Here is a 19,725-nt window from a genome sequence, read left to right as displayed (position 1 = left end):
AATAACAGATTCTGTTTAAGATGCTTCAGATACTCACTCAGCTCCCGTTTGGAATTTAGCCTCAAGCTCAGGAGGAAATCGTGGCTGTGATAGAGGTTGTGAGTTGTCAGTGAGTATTTGGTAGCCAAAGCCGTGGGTGTGGGTGAGATGACTACCAGCCGGTGAAGAGGGGAAGCTTCCTGGGGACGGGACTCTGAGAAGCTTCCATGCCTCTGGGGCAGGTAAGGAAGAGCAAGGGCAGAGGAGACTTGGAAGAAGTCGTGAGCAAGGCTGGAAGGGAAGCAGAATGTGCAGGGCTCAGAATAAGTGACCCAGTGACCCATCAGAAGAAGCCAGTGGCTAATAGGGCAAGGGCAATGGCAACCACTGGCCTTGACCAGCACAAGGTCAAGGTGAACCCGAACCCAGGGTGAGGGGCATCAGAGAAGTCCTGATGGGTGGGGTGCCGATGGCCGTAGATTGAGGAATAAACAGCAACAATAGCTTCTCATGAAGAAAGGCACAAAGTGAGAAGGCTGAGGGCTGAGCCAGTTGGAGCCAGAGTGAGCCTGGTATGAACCAAACCCAGATCACAGAGCCCAAGGAATCACAGACTGCTTAACCCAGAGGAGCCTCGGCTGATAAAGAGTCCATCCACCTCACAGGCCAGGAGACTAACCGACCACCAGATGAGCCAGCATCCCAGAATAAATCAGGCGGCAAATTACTCTTTGAATGGAAAATGATTGAAGGTGTGGCAAATTCCTCCTCCAAACAGATGGTGGGCTCCGAAGGCACCGTATGCGCCACGTGGCTCGGTCTCATGGGTCGGCCGGAGCTTTGGCGCAATAGTCAGCGTCCATCAGCGTCTGGCCTATTCAGATGCTCCATCACTCAGACTGTCAGGGTATATGTGGGTTCTCCCCACACCCTGCCTAAGTGGCAGGATTCAAAACGATCTGCAGCGTAATGGGCAAATCTACTGTAACTACCAGGCTGTTTAAACTTGTGGGCTCTGGTTGAACAGGCCAGCACCACTGTCAGTGCAGCTGCCACGGTTAGGAGCTACTGGGAGGGTACAGCAGACTCCCCGACCCCGTTTCTTCTCCCACAGTTAGAACTCAGCTGGCCTCCCCAGCTCCCCACTAATGCCCACTTTTTGCCCTGATTACAGCTTGTCCCTTCCTTTTGTTTGGTTGATTTTCAACGTATTCAGGTCACTAGGCCATTCTTTCTTTATTTTAAAAAATGTATAAATGCTATGATTATTTTTTTCAAAAATGTGTTCAAAGTCACATGTGTTCCAGGTACTGTCGTGGTGTTTTTCAGAATAAAGTTAAGTGTAGTTTGTTTCTAGAAAAAGTATATACTTACATAACACATACAGAGATTGAAGATTTCCAAACTGTTGGTTTCCGTTTTTAGGTTTAAGAAGTTCGATCATAAGTATTTACGGAAAATCCTAATCCGAGAGAACCTGCCAAAATCGAGCATCGTTTCTTTGTACAAGAAGCTGGAAATGAAACAAGCTATTGAGATGGCAGAGACCGGGATACTAAGTTCTACAGCCTTTTCCATCCCCCATCAGTAAGTGACATCTGCCCTCGATGTAGACTTTCAATGTCAGAATTACAGGGGGCACTAACTCATTGTTCCATTTAAAGGTACTATTAGGAGTGACGAGGCAGAGATATGACAAAGGAAAAATGGAAGAAATAAGATCTAAATCTTGGCATCTTATAGCTTGGTCCGTGCTCGATCTGTTTCACCTAGTTTCTGAAAATTACTTTCTAGCAAAAAGATGAGAGTTTTTTGACATCTTTCTTTGGGAGGGCAGGGCAAATGAATTTATAGAAGATTTTTAGCATATGTCACAAGTCTTCCTGTTTAGACATGTCTACCCTTTAACCCGTGCTCGTTTGCTTCTGCTAATATTGCCGTTGTCTTTCTCCCATAAGTCATCTCTCTTCCTGTCTTCTATGAGGAGAGACCAGGTCAGCATCCTAGGATACTAAGTTGGATTCGGGCATGAGTGGTAGAGGAGCAAGAGGTGTGGTGATTGGTGGGATATTTAAAGAGAAGGCCGTGTTTGTAATTGTGTCTCAGGCAAAGATCTGTGTGCAGTTGGGAGAATGCCACGTCTGTGTGAGACTAGCTGTGAACAGGAGCAAGGAGGGAACTGGCTACCAGTGGAACAGAGGGTGGGGTAAGACTGGTACCTACCCCATCATTACAAGATGATGCCCTTTGAAGCCTGGTGCTTCAGTTGGAGCATCTGGAAACCAATTGTCCCAAGAGCTGGTTAGACATTTTTTAAAGCTGCTTTAAGTCTCTGACATTTAACGAGAACTTCTTGAATGTCATAAGAATTAATTCACCCCCTCCCCAAAGATGCCCAGTTTTCTCCCGAGAAATGGTTTAGGAATTGGGGAAATTAGTCACAACGTATATTTAGCATAAGGAACACAAACCCCTCCATCCTGACCTCTTCAGAAGATAATGAGTTTCAATTATCTCCCCACCTCCTCACCTTTGAAAAGCAAGTTGAGAGAAGAGCTAAGAATAGATGGCAATGAAATTGTCATTAACACCTGAGTGTTATTTCTCATCCTTTACTTGCTAATGAATCAGAAGCACCATCACCTTTTTTACATGGGGAAAATTTCCAGCCAGGGAAAAATCTAAAGGAGCATCCCTGAGGGCATCTTTGTATAAACAGAAAGCTTTCTGCCTTATTTCTCAGTGAGTTGGTTGGTTTGTTTTGGTGCTGCCCATTACATGGCTTTAAGGAAATTTCTGGTCCTAAAATGGGAATGTGCTAACAAATATTTATTGGCAACACCATGCTGAGCCATATGAGAGCCTGAGGCAGAAAAAAATAATCGGGGATACTGATCTTGTCTTTATTTAAAATGTTGCTATATCACTCATCATGGATAATTTTGCGTTCTTTTATTTTCTACAATATTGCCTTCAAATCCTACTTCACCTGATTCCTGAACTTTTGGGCATCCCCTTGGCGAAGGGGAGTACGAGGGCACCTGTTATGTGCCACGGCCTGTGGAAGCAGACGGTCCCTGCCCTCAGGGAGCTCACCCCTGGAGCAGGGTCCTGATGGTAATAAAATAGGGCACACAAACATATGATCATAAAGCCCAGGGAGCTGTGAGAGGGTGGGAGGGAACCTCATCTGGTCCCCAAGCGTTTGACCTGCTCACTGAAGGATGGATGAGAATTAACTCAACGCCCATTAGGAGGCCTGGACCTGGTCGGGTGCAGGCAGTTTAGACCGTGAGGAACTTCCTCGACCTTCTACTCACTAGTGATGTAAGCGCTTGGTCTAGGAATGTAGGGGCGCTTATCTCAAATGAGAATCAGCCTCTCATGTGCTAAAATATATTTTGAATCTCTGTACATTACGTTGCACTGGTCATAAGCAGGTTTCCCAGTTCCTAACCTCAAGGCAATTTTTAAGCCAGTTTCATTTAGAGGATGCCCTGTGTTGAGTGAATTATTTTTCAGACATTGACTCAAGATTAGTAAGAGAGCCTTCTAGGTTGGAGACATTTTTTCCCCCTATAGCCCAAACCGGTTAGTTAACCGAGGTGGGAGAGGAGATTTTTTTAAACCGATATTTACTACAAGTTTAGTATTTAAATTGCATTCATTTGATCTCATCAGAAATCTGTAGGACGTCAAGCAAAAAGGAATTCCTCTCCTAAGATCAAAGCAGTAATTTCTTAAAAAACAAACCTTCATACAATAATAGGAAAAAGAAATGTGTACTCAGCTCGCTTTTTGTGACTCCGTATGAGAGGATAACAATAAAACGCACATATATTTTTTTTCTTTAGAAGTTTAAGCAATTGTTCTACAAGAGGTTTAGATTTCCAAACTCTGTGACCTTCAGGAGAACGCTACCCCTAGAAGCTGTCTATGGCACACTGCAGACAATGCTCATTCTGGGGAGTTCCTTTACTTTTACATACATTATTTTATTTGACTCTCAAAACAACCCTATGGAATAAATAGACTATGTACTTGGATTATTATTCTGACTATGAGGCACCTTGCTTTACCCATGAGTAGGAAGTTTTTAGAAACATCAGTGGGTAGAGGCTCAAGCCGATTAAAAAATATTTGGTTACTATTAAAGAGATATTAAAATATTTATAATAAAGATGTTAAAAAAGAAGAAAATGAAAGATAAAAAATATATATTTATAATAAATGTATAGGCATAACACACTACAGCTGTACGACTTCAGGATATTGTCTTTAGAAACTCCCAAATAATTATAATGTCATTTATTAAAAAGCACAAATTAATTTATTGCAGTTGAAGAATTTTTAAATTGATCACATATTGACAGGTGTAAGTTCACAGTCATGCGTTCTGACACCAAAGACACTAGTATGAAGATTCTGATGCCATGTTCACTTCCATGATGGGACGTTGCCTTGTAAGGAGCCGGGCCCACAGCTCCGCATTCTTCACTGGTTCTCAGTGTTGGTCACCTTGGTGACCTCTCTAAGAAGACACAAGGCAACCACATACACAGAAGAGCTGTTGGTACCATTGTTTACTTAGTGGGCACATCCTTCAGTCACCATGCATTTCCCTGGATTTCATGTATGAAGCTACTAAAAGAGCATGGATTCTTCCAAATAAATCAGGATATATTTGATCTTTTGGGACTTCACCTTATGGCATGAAGATAACATCTACTAGATTTCATATCTCTGTCGCTGTGTTTAGAATTGAAACCTCTTTTTATAGCATTATAGCATCTGATTTTTTTTAAAAAGTTAAGGGAAATGTGAGCCTTTTATTCAAACACATTAAGATTCAGATTTCCCCAGTTTGATTTCAATGGCCATGAAATTACCAGTGGTCTTTTATTTAAGGTAATAGAGGCTTCTTTTACATCTTGTTCCAGTGATGAGACTTTCACTTTATAATTTTACTTTTTTGCCCTAGAGATTACTAAGATTCAGTTTTTCTGAGGATTGTATCTTTCCTGTGCTCATGATATGATCATTTCAGGAGTGATTTTGCTAACGAAGTAGCAGGTAGGAAAGTCCATGCATCAGTAATTGCCCGAATCAATAATTCATCCTTCTGATTCTATAGCTGCAGCTTCTCAGTGAGAATAAATACGAGGCAATGCTACTGGGAACCCTGTACTGCACATCCAGCCAGCAGCCTAAAAGGGCTTGAACTAAGTCTGGTCCTTCCCAGAGTGGTTAATTATAAACTGGGGAGAATGCCAAGTTAGATTTCCTATCTCAGGTTTAACTTTACCATTTCCTTTACCCATAGTTTTTTCCTATTTGGTCATTTTATTATGAACACACAAAGTGGAACTATTTGTTTAGCTGTTGTTTCTGTTTAGCAATAGATTCCTTCCACCATAATAAAGGAATGTGTTCAGATTGTGGGAATGCGTGGGTGTATCTAAATCAGAATAAATTTTATTTGAGGGACATTTAAACAGTTAGGTTGAAATGCCCTGATAATAATGTTTAAATCACCAAGGGTGGTAACTGAATATCAATAGTGTTGACGTTTGCAGCTCTGCGATATGGAAACTGATTTCAGTGATTTTGTAGGAAGGGCATTAGTCAGTCAGTCGACAGATCGCATTGCTAAGTAAATGCTGGCGTCCTGGTCCTGTGATATCCAGCATCCAAGCCCTTAAAAATCTTTTACTCATTGTGCATTACTTACAAAAATATCCTTGCTATTTATGGCGATATTGCTACTAATGTTTGGGGAAAGGGACTTAAAAAGTGGCCTGTCTTGAAACCAATAACTTCTTGTCTCTATGGTCAATTATCCTAAGACCTGTGCAAGCAAGTAACAACACATCAGCACGCGTGTGCATTTCAAAACTCTGCAGCCAGAAAAGAAAAAAAATCACAGCTCTGTAAGGGTTTATACCAATATGTCAAGGGAGGTAATAGTACTAAAAGATGGGTTTAATTTTCTTTAGTTCTCCTTTTTTTGTTGTTCCTATGTCCTACAGTGAGCGTATATTATTCATACAATAAGTTTTTAGAAATTACCACCACTAGACAGAAGTGATTGAAATCAAATATGTGTGTCATATGAGAATTCTGCACATAGCGATGTCATGACTGAAATCCTCAGAGGACAATTGTTCATTGACTGCTAACCTGGCCATGACTTGGCTTTTGAGCTCTTTTTTTGGGGGCGGGAGGGGTGCTCATGGTGAAGAAGGCAGAAAGAAGTCAACTGCTTCTAGAATCTCAGAGGGTCCAGTGTCTCTGAGCTGGCCTGATTTTCATGGTGGCAATGGTTTAATTCTCCTCATAAAATATGATTTTAGTTTCTTACCATTATTCTTTAACCAGAGATAAATTCCCTAAAGGGACAATTCCAAGATAAATGTACTTATAAAGGTACTCGTAAAAATTCAGTACTGCAGAGATTAGTGCTATTCAAAATGTGGGACTAACATGGTGTTGTCCGTGAGCCTTGAAGGAATAATCTTATTTCTGTTGAATCTAACAGTGAAACATTTGGTTTGCCATTTGTGGTATCCTTTCCAAAAATGTATTTCCTAATCATTGATTTTTATTGTTTTTTACAAACGTGTCTGTTCATAATAGATACGGAGGAAAAAAGTAACTGGTTTGCCGTGACTTTAAACTCCTTTTTAAAAATAGATTAGAGAAATTCCCATATACAAGCTATAGGCAAAGAAGCCACATGTTCAAAATGTAAGTCAAGACACACGTGCTGACATTTCATATGAATTTACTAAAACAACAGGAAAAGTTATGTTAAAAACATAACCTTTATGTTTATCAATTAGAAGTCCTGAAAGTAAATTGATGCTTTTGTGGTCCCCTTGCCAAGATGGAAGAATAATGCTTGGCTTCCCTCCAATGATGTTTCCAGGGCCCAGAGGATACAAGAAACCAAAAGACTCTGCCCTGAAGATGTGGAGTCCATGAGGGACATTCTGACACACAACATGTACCAAGTTCGACAAAGGGTGTGTATAAGACGTGTCCCTGTTCCCTGTCCTCGGATCCAGTCCTCCAGGAATCAGTTCTTGTTCATGTTATTCTCTCCAAAGCAGTCTTCTGGATGAACAATTTCTCTCTGCTTAGTTTGGAGAACAGAAAGTTAATTGTTATGTTTCTGCAGCAAAATTGGCACCCGTGGTATAAAGAGAAATGCAAATCCAGTTGCTGGCCCTAGGGGTCAGGCTGCCCTAGCCCTGCAGCCCCAGAGTTTTCCAGAACCAGCAGGGCTCCCTCCCCCTCCAGAGACAGAAAAGCAGTGACACTCATCCACCAGGGAATAAAGATGGCCCCAGGATGCCTGTGATGGTAGAGTTGTCTCAGCGTGGTTGACTGTAATAGAGCTTAGAAAACTGAGATGGTTTAGATTAGAATATCGAAACCACAGTGCTGACAGCCTAAGGGAAAAAAAGGAGACATTTCAGGGACTTCCTTGGCGGTCTGGTGGTTAAGATTCCAAGCTTCCACTGCAGGGGGCATGGGTTCGATCCCTGGTCCGGAAACTAAGATCCCACATGCCACTCGGCCAAAAAAAAAAAAAAAAAAAAAAAAAAAAAAATATATATATATATATATATATATATATATACACACACACATACACACACACACACACACACACACACACATATATATATATATATTTTTATAGCCACAAAAAGGAGACGTGTCAGGCATAGTATTTTTCAATTTTGGAAAAGGGTATGGAGGCTATACTAGCACTTGGGACCTGGCCCAAAGTTCACAGCAAGAACATTTCAGGGGCAGTAAGTGAATCCTCCTGAAACTTTGATTTAATCAAATGGTGTTTTCACTTGTGTCCTCTAATTAGGAGTTATTTAAGTTTAAGGATTCAATGGAACATCCCAATTGTTGAGTAGGGTTATAAGTGAGTTCACCGTGAGGGCCTTGGTTTTTGTGACCATGTCATGGGACTCCAAAAACTCATCTAGTCAAAGTTCCTCCTTCTCAAGTAGAAGATGCTGAGGTTAGAGGAGTTGTTTTTCTGACTTGTTTAAGATCTCAAAACGAATTTGAGTTAAGAACCCAGGTCTGCCAGCTACCCACCCACAGCTCTTTCCATGACTTCAGAATTACATGATCCAGGGCGAGGGAACGTTTTCTGGCTGCTGTTTCGAGAAGGTCAGTGATGAAGGGGAATGTGTCAGCAAAAAGGCCCTGCACCTGCTGGAGGAACACAGGTCAGCAGCACTCATAGCACACTTCGAGTACATTCAGCAGCTTTCAAATCGTTCCAAGTGAAACTGTTTCAGCAAGACTATCACATTCCGCCTTAGATAAGTAGTTAAGAGCTTCCTGGTTTGAAGAATGCCGGCCAGCTTAGTGAGGGCCGGAGTCCAGAGGGTGCCTGGTACTCAGACTTGCCCCATGGTGGTGGAGGTTGAGTTTAGGGAAAGTCCAGAAATAGAGAGAGAGATTCTGGAACTCCAAGCCACCGAAAAACGAGGCTAACTGTCCATTCTCTCTTTTTTGTCAGGTTCCTAAATAATCGCCTTTCTTCTTCTTTTATCGATGCCTACTCAGTCTGACCTCCAGGTTTCTCCCTTCTAAGCTGTGCAGGATCCCCCTTCCTTGTTGATCAAGAAGAGCCAATAGGTGATGGAAAGTCCCATGGGGAGAACACACATAGTAAACAGAGGGGCCTCCACCCCTGAGATGGTTTTTGTTTCCTCTTTTATTACTTGGGAGAATGAGACTCACCAGTCCTACCCTTTCTGTCTTTCCTTTCTCATCCTAACCTTTAAAAAAATTTTTTTATAATATATTTTATTTAAACCACTATATCAAAAATATTATTTCAACACATCATAAATTTTAAAAATTACCAATGAGATATTTTGTACTCTTTTGTTTTAAATTAATGTCTTCATAGTCAGTGTATAGCTTATTCTTACAGCACATTACGATTCGGATTAGCCACGTTTTTTTTCCCTTAAAGCCTCCTTTATTTTTCTTATTTTTAAAAAATTTTTATTTTATATTGGAGTATAGTTGATTAACAATGTTGTTGATTGACAAAGGTGTACAGCAAAGTGATTCAGTTATACATATACAATGTATCTATTCTTTCTCGAATTCTCTTCCCACTTAGGTTATTACAGAGTACTGAGCGGAGTTCCCTGTGCTACACAGTAGGTCCCTGTTGGTTGTCATCCTGTCTTTACGTCGTTCATGTGACTCCTCTCCTCCGCCACGGTTCTCTTGCTCTCTTGAAGGAAAAACCAGAGATGCAATCCAGGACAACTGTCTGTCTGCTTTGTTGCTAGTGGGAAGTCTACAGTTTTGAGGCTTGTCACAAAAGGTGACATCTGTAGTTCTCTAGCTTGGGTGAAAGAGATTCCCGTTAAGCACTTTATAAACATCTGAGGACCATGCTGGTCTGTGGTTCAAGACACATTTTCACTGGCCTCGGTGAGGATAAGGAAGACATTTTTCATAAAACTAAACTGATTCAATCTGAAAAACTGTTCTGTATCTAAGATTATGCCCGTCCTACTACTTTGGTTAAAAGACTTTTTCCTTTTTGAACCGATGGTGGTGATACTAATGGGCTGATTTTTTGCACGTATCTTTGATTGGCAACATTTTAAAATAGCAACCTTCTAGAAATTGCCAAAGTCGTTTTTAAATTCCCCTGATCCCTAAACACTCAGTAACCGCTGGCCTAGCATAGCAGACATGACCTGGGAAAGAGAGTGTGTGTTGGCTGGGGGGGCACCGACGTCTGTGGGTACCTCGGGGGTGATCACTGTGGGAGGGTCACAGGGGGACAGCACAGATGGGGGGCACCACCCTGTGAGCCAGAGGCAAGGCTCCCACCGCAGCTTGGTCCTGATGGGCTAGCCCCGAGCACAGACCTTTCCTCCGGGGCCACAGCTTGTGCCTGTGTAACTGAGGCAAAAGCTCAGAGGACCTGGGCATCACTTTCTCGCTCTACTAGTCTTTGTTCTTGGTTTTTCCATGGTCTCCTGAGGCTGGAAGTTGTACTGAGATGTCTGTACATGTTTGACATCCCCTTCTTTCTACAGACCCTGTCCTACAACAAATACAACCTCAAACCCCAAACGAGTGAGAAGCAGGCGAAAGAAATTCTGATCCGCCGCCAGAACACCTTCAGGGAGAGCACGAGGAAAGGTCACAGCCTGCCCTGGGGAAGGACGGTAAGGCGGGGACCTTGACTCACCTGAGCTGGGCTGGTCCCCGAGCAGGGCTTAGTCAGGTGACTACCTCAGTGTTTAAACAAACAAACAAAACCACTACCTCGTTGCCAGAAAAAGACAAAACTAAGGGGGTACAGGACACCAGACACCCCCTTCTCTGGGCCTGGGCCCTTTGGAGCCCAAGGCATCGGTCCCCGGGGTATGTGGCAGCAAGCTGCCCCCCAGGATGGTTCAGTGACTGGACCATACTCCCTGGGCTGCGAGGCTAGACTAGCTCCCACGGCGGCCACGGCTGGACATTCCAGGCGACCCTCCGTGGACGGGGACCCTGGCTCTAGGAAGCTTACTTCTCCCCCAGGGAGATACAGGGAGGAATTTGTTCTCCCCACGTCTCTTGGACCCTATCTTCGTGGTACCCACTGTGCATCTGAACTACTCCATCTGAGGCCATATCCAAGCAATCTTACTGGGACTCTGAATGGAGGTTGGGTCTGGAGTAGCCCCTAATCTCTACCCTAATGTCAGGGGGGCTGCAGGAGAAACTTTGAGAGGTTTATCATGGTCTATTTTATCATGAGAGGGAAAGGACATATGTTGAAGGTGGAGACATTTTGTTTTCCTTAAGCTGAAGTAACTGAAAGGCAGTGATCCAGAAACGATGCTCCAGAGTGGGTCTGTATCTCTCACTTTGTTTGTCGTGTGAAGCTGTCAGTTGCGTGCCTAACTCTGCTTTTTATTTCTCCTTGTTACCCACAGGCTGGTACCAAAAACATCCGCTACCTCTCCTTTCCTTACAGCCATCCTCAGCCAGCAGGCGGAGATGTGAGGGCGGCTGAATTCACAGGTAACCTGCATCCCTGGCTGCTTCTCTTTTCTGGAAAGGTTCAGATGGTAAATAGTTTCAGGCTTGTGGGCCAAAAGGCAAAATCAAGAATATCATGTAAGTACATATATGACAAGAAAAAGAGAACACAAGTATTTTATTAGTTGAATTCAGAACTATAGTGATGAACACTGAAATTTGAAATTCATATAATTTTTACTTAACAGGAAATATTCTTTAAAAAAATTTTTTTCAGCCATTTAAAAGTGTAACAACCATTCTTAGCTCAGGGGCCATACCAAAAGATGCATCAGAGAGATACACCTGGGGGTCATCAATTGCTGACCCCTGTCTTAGGGAAACATAAAATGGGCCCTTCTTTAAAGTGGTGAGATTCTCCTGTGGTTTATAAATTAGCAGAATTCTCCAAAGTTGGCTAAATTTTACTAAAATAACTTCACCAAATTTACTGATTGGATGTTTCCCATTTAATACCTATTACTTAAATAGAATTCTTAAAGTTATTGAAACTGGCTATTGTGCTCATAAAAGCTAAGTTATTTTTTTTAAACATGTATATAAAATGATTTTCTACTAGCATAAAGTGGCATATAATATATACGATATGCCATGTTCTCTAGTTTACTATTCCTAAATTTTTAAGACTTGGAATCACATTGGAAATTTGAATAAACTAAACACATAGGATTTGAAAATTAAATCTTTCAAGAGGGAATATAATTATTCCTTACAATGAAACTTTATTTTTTTCTGATGTAAAAACATACTTGATATAAAATCAAAGTCAGCCAGTGGAGAAAAGCATAAAAAAAAATTTAAAAGCACTCGAAACTCCAACACCCAAGATAATCACTATAGAACATTTTGGTAAACATCCTTCTATAATTCTATCTGTATCATCCTGATCTCTACCCTACCTGGACCTGATACAAACAAACAAACAAAAAGTCACAAACACACAGCAAGGTATTATACATAAACTCATAATACAGTCATTGTTTTTCAATATTTATAAATTGTCTAGTTCACTCAACCATATGTTGTAGACATATTTTAGTATCAATAGATATGAACCTAGTAATCATTTCATGACTTAATAATAGTCAATTATATGAAAGCCCCATAGCTTATTTAGCAAAATCCTTATTAACAAATATTTAAGATGCTTCCAATATTTAATGAATATAAGCAATGATATCTAATAATTTCTTTGGATTACTTGTGATTGATTTTTGCTCAAATAACCAATTACTCCCTTAGTATATTTTCCTGGAAGCAAAATTTTTAGATCAAAAATTATGTATATTTAAATTTACCTTCAGATCAACAATTGTGAGAAAGGTAATTTCTGAACGTTATCAGCATTACTGGGCTATTTTGAGTGAACGTTTGAGTAGTCTACTATATGATAGGATAAAATCTATATACCACAGTTAATTTTCATCTGAGTCTTTTTGATCTTCAGTGAGGTTGAACATCTTTTCACATTTTTAGAGGCAACCATATTTCTTTTGAGGAAGTTTTTGTTTCTGCCGTTGCCCATGTTTTCTGCTTTTTTTTTCTTAAAACGAATTTGAAGAACACCGTACAATACGAATATCACCCATTGTTTCATATTTGCTGCCAATAATTTTTCCTAAAGTTTCGCATTTATCATTTCGTTTTTAGATATACTTGTCTTCAAATTTTTGTATTCTGATTCATCAAATCTGCTCAATCTTCCACAGAAAAATTAGAAAAATGATTCACCTAGTAATTTAAAATCTAGAACTTTCATTGTTTAATTTTTTCAATTTCAAGCCAAATGGCTAATAGTTATTTTGATAATAAATATAAAGATATTTATCTTTGTGTAGGTTTAGACAGAGACACATTTCAAATTGTTTTCAAATGGCCATGCTCCTGCCCCAGCACCTTCTTTTCCACTTTTGTTGTACTAGTCATTTACTCCTAAACTAGAAAGTTTTAGACACTTAATTCTGTTTCACCGATCTAGTCATCTATTCCCAGGTCACACTCTTCTAAGTAGTATTATTTTATGTTAAAAAGAGCTATAACACAAACAAAAGCAAACAAACAATACAAAAGAACATCAGGTATAGGGTGTATAATAGATTAATTTTTAAAACTCTTCCTGGTACAAGCAGCTGGAGCTATTTATGTTGCTTGAGTAACAGAAAACACGAAAGCCTCACAGTCATTTCTTGAGATGAACGTCAATATCACAAGCTACGGTAGCAAAAAATAACCACACAGCAGCCTCAGCTGAGCACTAATGTACAAACACGTTATAAATAGAACACAGCAGGATAGTAAAAGAATACTACACCTTACAAAGTAGGACTTATCCCAGAGGTGGGGTTGTTTAACATTTGGAAATGCATTTACATTATTCACCAGATTAATAGGTCAAAGCGTCCTTTTAATAGATGCCCTAAAACACATCTCACTCACGCTTTCAATAAAAATCATAAAATCCTAGGAAAACATATATAGGACTTATATGAAGACAACATAAAACTCTCCTTTTCCACGCTTCATTTCCTCTCTGTAAAGGGGAGAATGTTGGTACCTCCCACATACAAAAGTGTTGCCCTGAGTGAAGCCATTTGGTGCAGATAGGACCCTTAGAACAGTGCCAGCAACCAAGTAAGTGGGCAAGAAATATTAGCCATTATTAATTTTATTACTAGTGAGGGGTATCGAAGAAGACTTGACTTGGGTAGATAGGGGGGTTCTTGAAAAGAAGACGGTACTTCAGAAATGTCAGTTCTACATGAATTAATAGAGACGTGGAATGAAATCTTAGTCCCAATGAATTTTTTTTTCTTTCAAATGTGCTCAACTCGTTCTAAATTTCATTAGGTGAGCAAAAAGAGTGGGTAAGCTAGAAATCTGTGAAGGAAAAGTAATGAAGTGGGACTTATTTTATCAGTTATTCTTAAGTTTTAAAGAATTATAATAATAATCAGGATTAGACTGAGATAGTCCTCCATGGGTATCTGGGCACAATTATTTGCATCCACCTTCTCTCCAAATCTGAAGCCTTTACGCCCCAGGACGAGGTCAGGGAATGGCTGGAGGGGCTCTTGGGGAGGACGTAGAGGGAGCTGTAGCGTCCATCAGGCAGTCCCCTGATGTCCCCCGCAGCTAACCGGGCTGTGACACACAGAGCACTGTCCCTCCTCGCTCCCCCCTTGTCCTCCCGTGTTAGGACACCCCTTCTCTAGATGTTTGGGTGCTCCCTGCTGGATTGCAGGCTCCACACACTCTTCCAAGCTCCTTTGCCTTTGGGGCTCCCTTGGTGTTGTAAGTAGAGAGGTCCTGCCTGGACAACCCTCCTAGAACCCAGGAGCAGTGGGGAAGATGAGCAACTTCTGCGGGTGGAGTGTGGTGATGGGTGCCCTACTATGCGAGTGTATCTAATGCCACAGAACTCTACACTTCAAAATCGTTAAATGGTAAGTGTTATGTTTTGTGTATTTTACCACAATTAAAACGAAACAAAACAAGACCATGTGGAGGGCAAGTTCTGGGTCTCTAAACAGCGTTTGTTGTATCAGGTGTGGGTTGGGCTCAGCCCTGCCTAAGCCCTTTCCCTGTTTCTCCTTCACCCACCCCCCGGTGCCCGTGTCCAGAAGTTAAAGCTCTCAGCCAGGTGGAAGGTAGAGGAACGGACACTCAGATTTTGCTGCAAAGGTTTCCATTGACCTCTCCCTGGAACTGCGCTGCCTGGCGCCAACCTGGAGGAGGACCGTGCGAATAGGAGAGTCCCCACCCTCCCTCCTTCCGCCTTCCACTTTCCAAGCAACTCCTTCCTCCCATTTTGGACGGATCTAGTGACTTGAGTTGAGTGGAAGCTTGCAAGTCACCTGCCCAAGCCTCTGCCTCATTCTAGGACCCCACTTTTCAGTAACCAGAAGGTGGTCAGGAGACGCAGCTAGAATCTGTCCTCTGAGGGGGGCCATAGCTCAGAAGGATGGTTGGAAACCAGGAGGCGGGCTGAGGGGAGAGAGAGGAAGGAACGGCTCTTGGGGGCAGAAGGGCCAGCCGTTGTTTTCTTAGTTAGTGTTCCAAACGCCAAAGGATCAAGAGGAACTCTGGTTCCAGACCAGATCGTAAAGCACAAATTAAAGGGACGTCCTGAAAAAATGGACAGATATTTTAACTAATTTTTTTTTTATTCAAAACAGCTGACTCCCCTCCTCCCACCTCCCACTCCCTCCTCAACTTCCAGACAACCTTCTCAGGATAATTTGGTCACATTTTGGAAAAATAGTATTGAACCGGATATTTTAAGTTTTTCTGATGTCCCACGTTCCAAACACATTTGGTCAAGTATAAACCTGTGTACATATTAGTTCTAGCTGTGAAGTTTATGTTTTGTTTTTTTGTTTTGTTTTTTAGAAGGAAGTAGAGAGTGGGAGAAAGAACCCTATTTCAGATTTAAATATAGATGTCTTAAAATACCTACGTTTTCAGGAGAATATTTAAAGGGAAAATAAATGTCTAAGGTTAGAACTTGAAGAAATGAGAAGAAATGAGATTTCTGAAAAATAGTCCCTTGAAGGCATGCGCACAGTGAAGGAGGGAAAGGCAATGTCCCCGACATGGTCTAGGTATTTGGGGGGGACATTACACAGGTACCCAAAGGCTGCCCTGCATTCCTGACGGAGCTGTCCTGACCCCCACACAGCTTTTGTAAAGGAGACAGGGACAGCCTGGAGAGAAGCAGATGCCAGCTGCTCAGACAACTGCAGCCCCACCCTCCCTGTGGGACACTGACAGTCACTTAACCTCTTAGAGACCTCAGCCTCCTCACCTGTGAAATGAGGCTCACACGTTTCCTCCTCTCAAAGCGCTGTTGTGAGGATTAAATGGCATAACATGTAAAGAGATCAGCACAGAGTAAGTTCTCAGTAAGTGGACGTTCCCATCCTTCTCATTGCCGTCGTGGGCCAGACGCACCCTGTTCACTCCTCACCTCCTCTGAAAGGAAGGCATCACGGCTATTTTGCTACTCGTGACTCTCCCATCCCTGTTTCTCTAAGATTAGCTATTTCAAGGTCAAAAGGATGAAACTCAGATTTAATGATTTCTGGTAGCCACTGATTAAAAAACAAACCTAGAGTTAAAGAATGAAAAAACAAAAACCAAAACAAACCAAAAAACCACAAACAAACCTAGATAAAATCCACCCTTTTCATATCATAGTACCTTGTAACCTTCAGTTTAGCGTTGGTCTTTGACAACACAAAGCATCTTTTTGTGCTTTATGGCTAATGGATCTGATTTTGTGAGAAACACTCCCTCACTTCCCTGGGAGAGCCTAGCTGGACTCGCGGGTTTCCGTGCATTTCTGTTTATTTCTCACACCGCATCTATAGCTTCTACTACACCCCACCTTGGGGTAGCAACCTCGGAAAGGGAAAACCAAGCTGATGAGAAAGGTGAGTGTAGGAGCTGGAACAGCAGGAGGGCTCTGCTTCCCTCTGAGTTCTCTCGCCTGGATGTGAAGTCTCCACTCTCTGATCTTAAGTCCTCTTCTTTCCTCCTTCGATCATCTTTTCCCAGATCACGACGGCAGTGACGCAGAAGTCCCCTCCATCATGTTCAACACACACTCTCCAATGGGGTCACTTCAGGAAGGACGACGGACGCAAGAAATAATCCCGATGAAGAGCTTGCACAGAGGAGGGAAGCCACCCCACTTGGGTTATCAAAGAAATAGGAGCCAAGAAGAACAACTGGGCAGGGGCAGAAGGGCGGTTTTGAGGCCCAAACCGCTCTTTCACGCAGTAGATGAGGAGTTCGAATCTGGGGAGGAGAGTGAGGAAGAGGCCTCAGCCATTGGGTCCCGATGGTCAACGGAGCACAGACCCAGCAGGGACCTCCACAGATCCCATAGGCCTTTGCTCCAAAGAAAGTAATGTCATGGTCCACAGGATTGTGTTGGGTTTTTCCAGAGTCCATGTTCCGATTATCGCGAAAGAAGAATGTTCAGAGTTCTGAAGAGAGCAATTGAGTTTTGTTCTTGTTTATTTTTATTTTTTTGATGTGGACCATTTTTAAAGTCTTTATTGAATTCGTTACAATATTGCTTCTGTTTTGTTTTTTTTTTATAGTTTGGTTTTTTGGCCACACGTGGGATCTTAGCTCCCCGACCAGGGATCAAACCTGCACCCCCTGCATTGGAAGGCGAAGTCTTAACCACTGGACCGCCAGGGAAGTCCCTTGAGTTTTGTGTTTGTTTCTGGTTTTTGGAAGCTATTATGACTCTCTAAGAGGCAAGGAGATTTTTCAGATGACTGGGAGCAGACTTGCAAGCTTCTCCACGTTCTTAGCTGTGCTTAGGTGTGCTTTGTAGATGAATTCCCTGTGAGAGACAGACGTCAGTCACCCCAGGAACTATTCACTAAATGTGTCATTCATGTAATTTATTGAGATACAAACATGATTGGTCAATAATTCCCCTTGACTCTGTGCATGGGCAACTTCTAGTCAGGTCAGAACCAGGAGGGGCTTCGGAAACGGCCTGGCTCAGCCCCCTGTGTTTACAAATAAGGACACCTTGCCCAGATCACGTGGTGAGGTGCTGCCTTCACAAGCTGATTGTCCTCCCTCCCAAGGGAATGCATTCAATTTTGATTTTGATATGCACTATGCAATAAGTGATATGTCTGGGGAGAGGTAAAATTGGTCATACCATTGCTATATGTAATCAGTAGCAATAATAGATGTGCTACAGAATATAGAATTAATCTGTCACCTGTGGGCTTGTAGTCTTTTTTGTACTTGGAATGCTTATTTGAAAAATAAGGATATTAGAAACAAAACGGCCATAAACACGCTTTAATAGCAATGACACAAACAATGGGTATTTATTAGATGTGCGTTTGTAGGCTATGACATTTTCCCCTAGGGTTTGCAGCTAATTTCCAATTTAATTTTCCATCCTCATCATCCCCAAACTTGACCTTGAACTTGAACTTCACACTCCAGCTCACCAACTTTGCTGCCTAACTTTATCTTTCCACCCTCCTTCCACTCTCTTCCTCTTCTCTTCTGGCCACCCACCCATAGGTTAACAAGAGTTTACAAGAGCTATCGATTGTGCCAACTAACTAATCTGCACTAATCAGTTAGCCAAAGTATCATTTATCATTGCCACGTTTGATATCTATAAACATCCCCAATTGATTTAATCTTATGCATATTTAAAGGCAACCATCCAGTGCATCCCAGGAGTCCCCAGACCTGACTTTATCCCCTTAATCAGAAGCAATCAAGTGATCCCCTTCCTCCTAGGAGAGCCCACGCCATTTTGCATAGGTCACAGGATTTATCTGGGAATTACACTTATACATGTGCATGTGGGTCGACCGTGGCCTGAAGGACACAGAGGATCCCCAGCCCACTCTGGGGATTGGTAGAGGGTGTAGTAGGTACCCCGGGAGTGCTCTGGGGTATCAGTTTCGCATGATGAGTTTTGCCAACAGGCACCAAGCAATGCAGCAGAGAAGATTTCCTCTTGAGTGTTGAGAAAGCTCTGGTTCTTGCTCCCTACTCAGCTCAGGAAGGGGAAGAAACCCTGGGGGTCTCCTGGGCCTGGCCATTGGCTTGCTGAGCAGCACACCTCATCCACCAAGGGCAGAATTTGTTGTTTTATCTTTAACCTCAAAAAATCGGACACACATAACAAACGGATGGTTACCAAAGGGGAACATGTGGGGAGGGATAAATTAGGAGTTTGGGATTAACATATACACACAGCTATATATAAAATAGATAACCAGCAAGGACCTACAGTATAGCACAGGGAACTCTACTCAGTACTCTGTAGTAACCTATATGGAAAAGAATCTGAAAAAGAATAGATACATGTATATGTATAACTGAATCACTTAGCTGTACACCTGAAACTAACACAACATTGTAAATCAAATATACTCTAACGTAAAATTCAATTAAATTTCAAAAAAAAGGAAAACGTTAAAAAAAAATCTTACAGCTCAAAAAAAAAAAAAATCGGACACACAACCCACAGGATCCTGCTTCTCTCCATAAGTTTTTTGTGTGGTTTTTTACTTTCTCAAACCTATTCCTATTGAATGGTCTTGGATTTCAGTGAATTCTGAAGTTGGGTAAAGGGGCATTTCCTTGTATTCATCCTATGCAGAGGCTTTCCACCTTAAAAGGGATTCCACATGTTTTCTGGTGTTTGGGATGTGGTAAATGTCCTTATTTATCCTCCCCAAACCTGATGTGATGCCACGGGAGCTCTTCTGTCTTTAATCAACCTGGTAAAAGAGAAACATAGGCTGTAGAAGGGAGTCCGCCATGACAAAGTGCAGATGAGATTCTGGATACTTTACTGTTCTTCCTTCATGCTTTTCTCTCTCTCATAACGGCCATGTAGTTCTGTGCTTCTCTTCTTGGAAAAAGCTACAGGGTCACAGGCGGTAGAGCTGTAATTACCACCTGAGTTCAGTGATTAGAATGACCCCTCCTACATAGGGGGTGAGTGCTGTGCCAGGTGTGCGGCAAAGCTCAGGTCTCCAGCCTGCAGGGAGGCTTGCAGAATACTCTTCACCTACTCGGGTGCCTGCCACTCAAATGATTTGGCTTTTTAAATCAACATAGTTAGTTCAGAGCTCAGACTCT

The 19,725-nt window shown here is 42.0% G+C and overlaps 1 protein-coding gene across 3 annotated transcripts in view; it reads left to right on the top strand.

The window, feature by feature from the left end:
* SLC9A4 (solute carrier family 9 member A4) overlaps window positions 1–19,047 on the top strand; it is a 60,203-nt gene extending 41,156 nt beyond the window's left edge. For 2 of the 3 annotated variants that reach the window (XM_059942851.1, XM_059942850.1), the window contains exons 8-12: window positions 1,405–1,566; window positions 6,908–7,004; window positions 10,086–10,217; window positions 10,974–11,061; window positions 16,636–19,047. In XM_059942851.1, the coding sequence (XP_059798834.1) occupies window positions 1,405–1,566; window positions 6,908–7,004; window positions 10,086–10,217; window positions 10,974–11,061; window positions 16,636–16,991 (835 nt within the window). In that variant the 3' untranslated portion in view covers window positions 16,992–19,047. Of the gene's footprint in view, window positions 1–1,404; window positions 1,567–6,907; window positions 7,005–9,148; window positions 9,189–10,085; window positions 10,218–10,973; window positions 11,062–16,635 lie in introns of those variants that run through there. The other variant, XM_059942852.1, reaches the window with a different exon arrangement.
* The last annotated feature ends 678 nt before the right edge of the window (window positions 19,048–19,725 follow it).

This window comes from Balaenoptera ricei, chromosome 13 (genome assembly GCF_028023285.1).
Source record: "Balaenoptera ricei isolate mBalRic1 chromosome 13, mBalRic1.hap2, whole genome shotgun sequence".
In the NCBI taxonomy this organism is placed as follows: Eukaryota; Metazoa; Chordata; class Mammalia; order Artiodactyla; family Balaenopteridae; genus Balaenoptera; species Balaenoptera ricei.
This window is presented reverse-complemented; position numbering and strand designations above follow the sequence as displayed.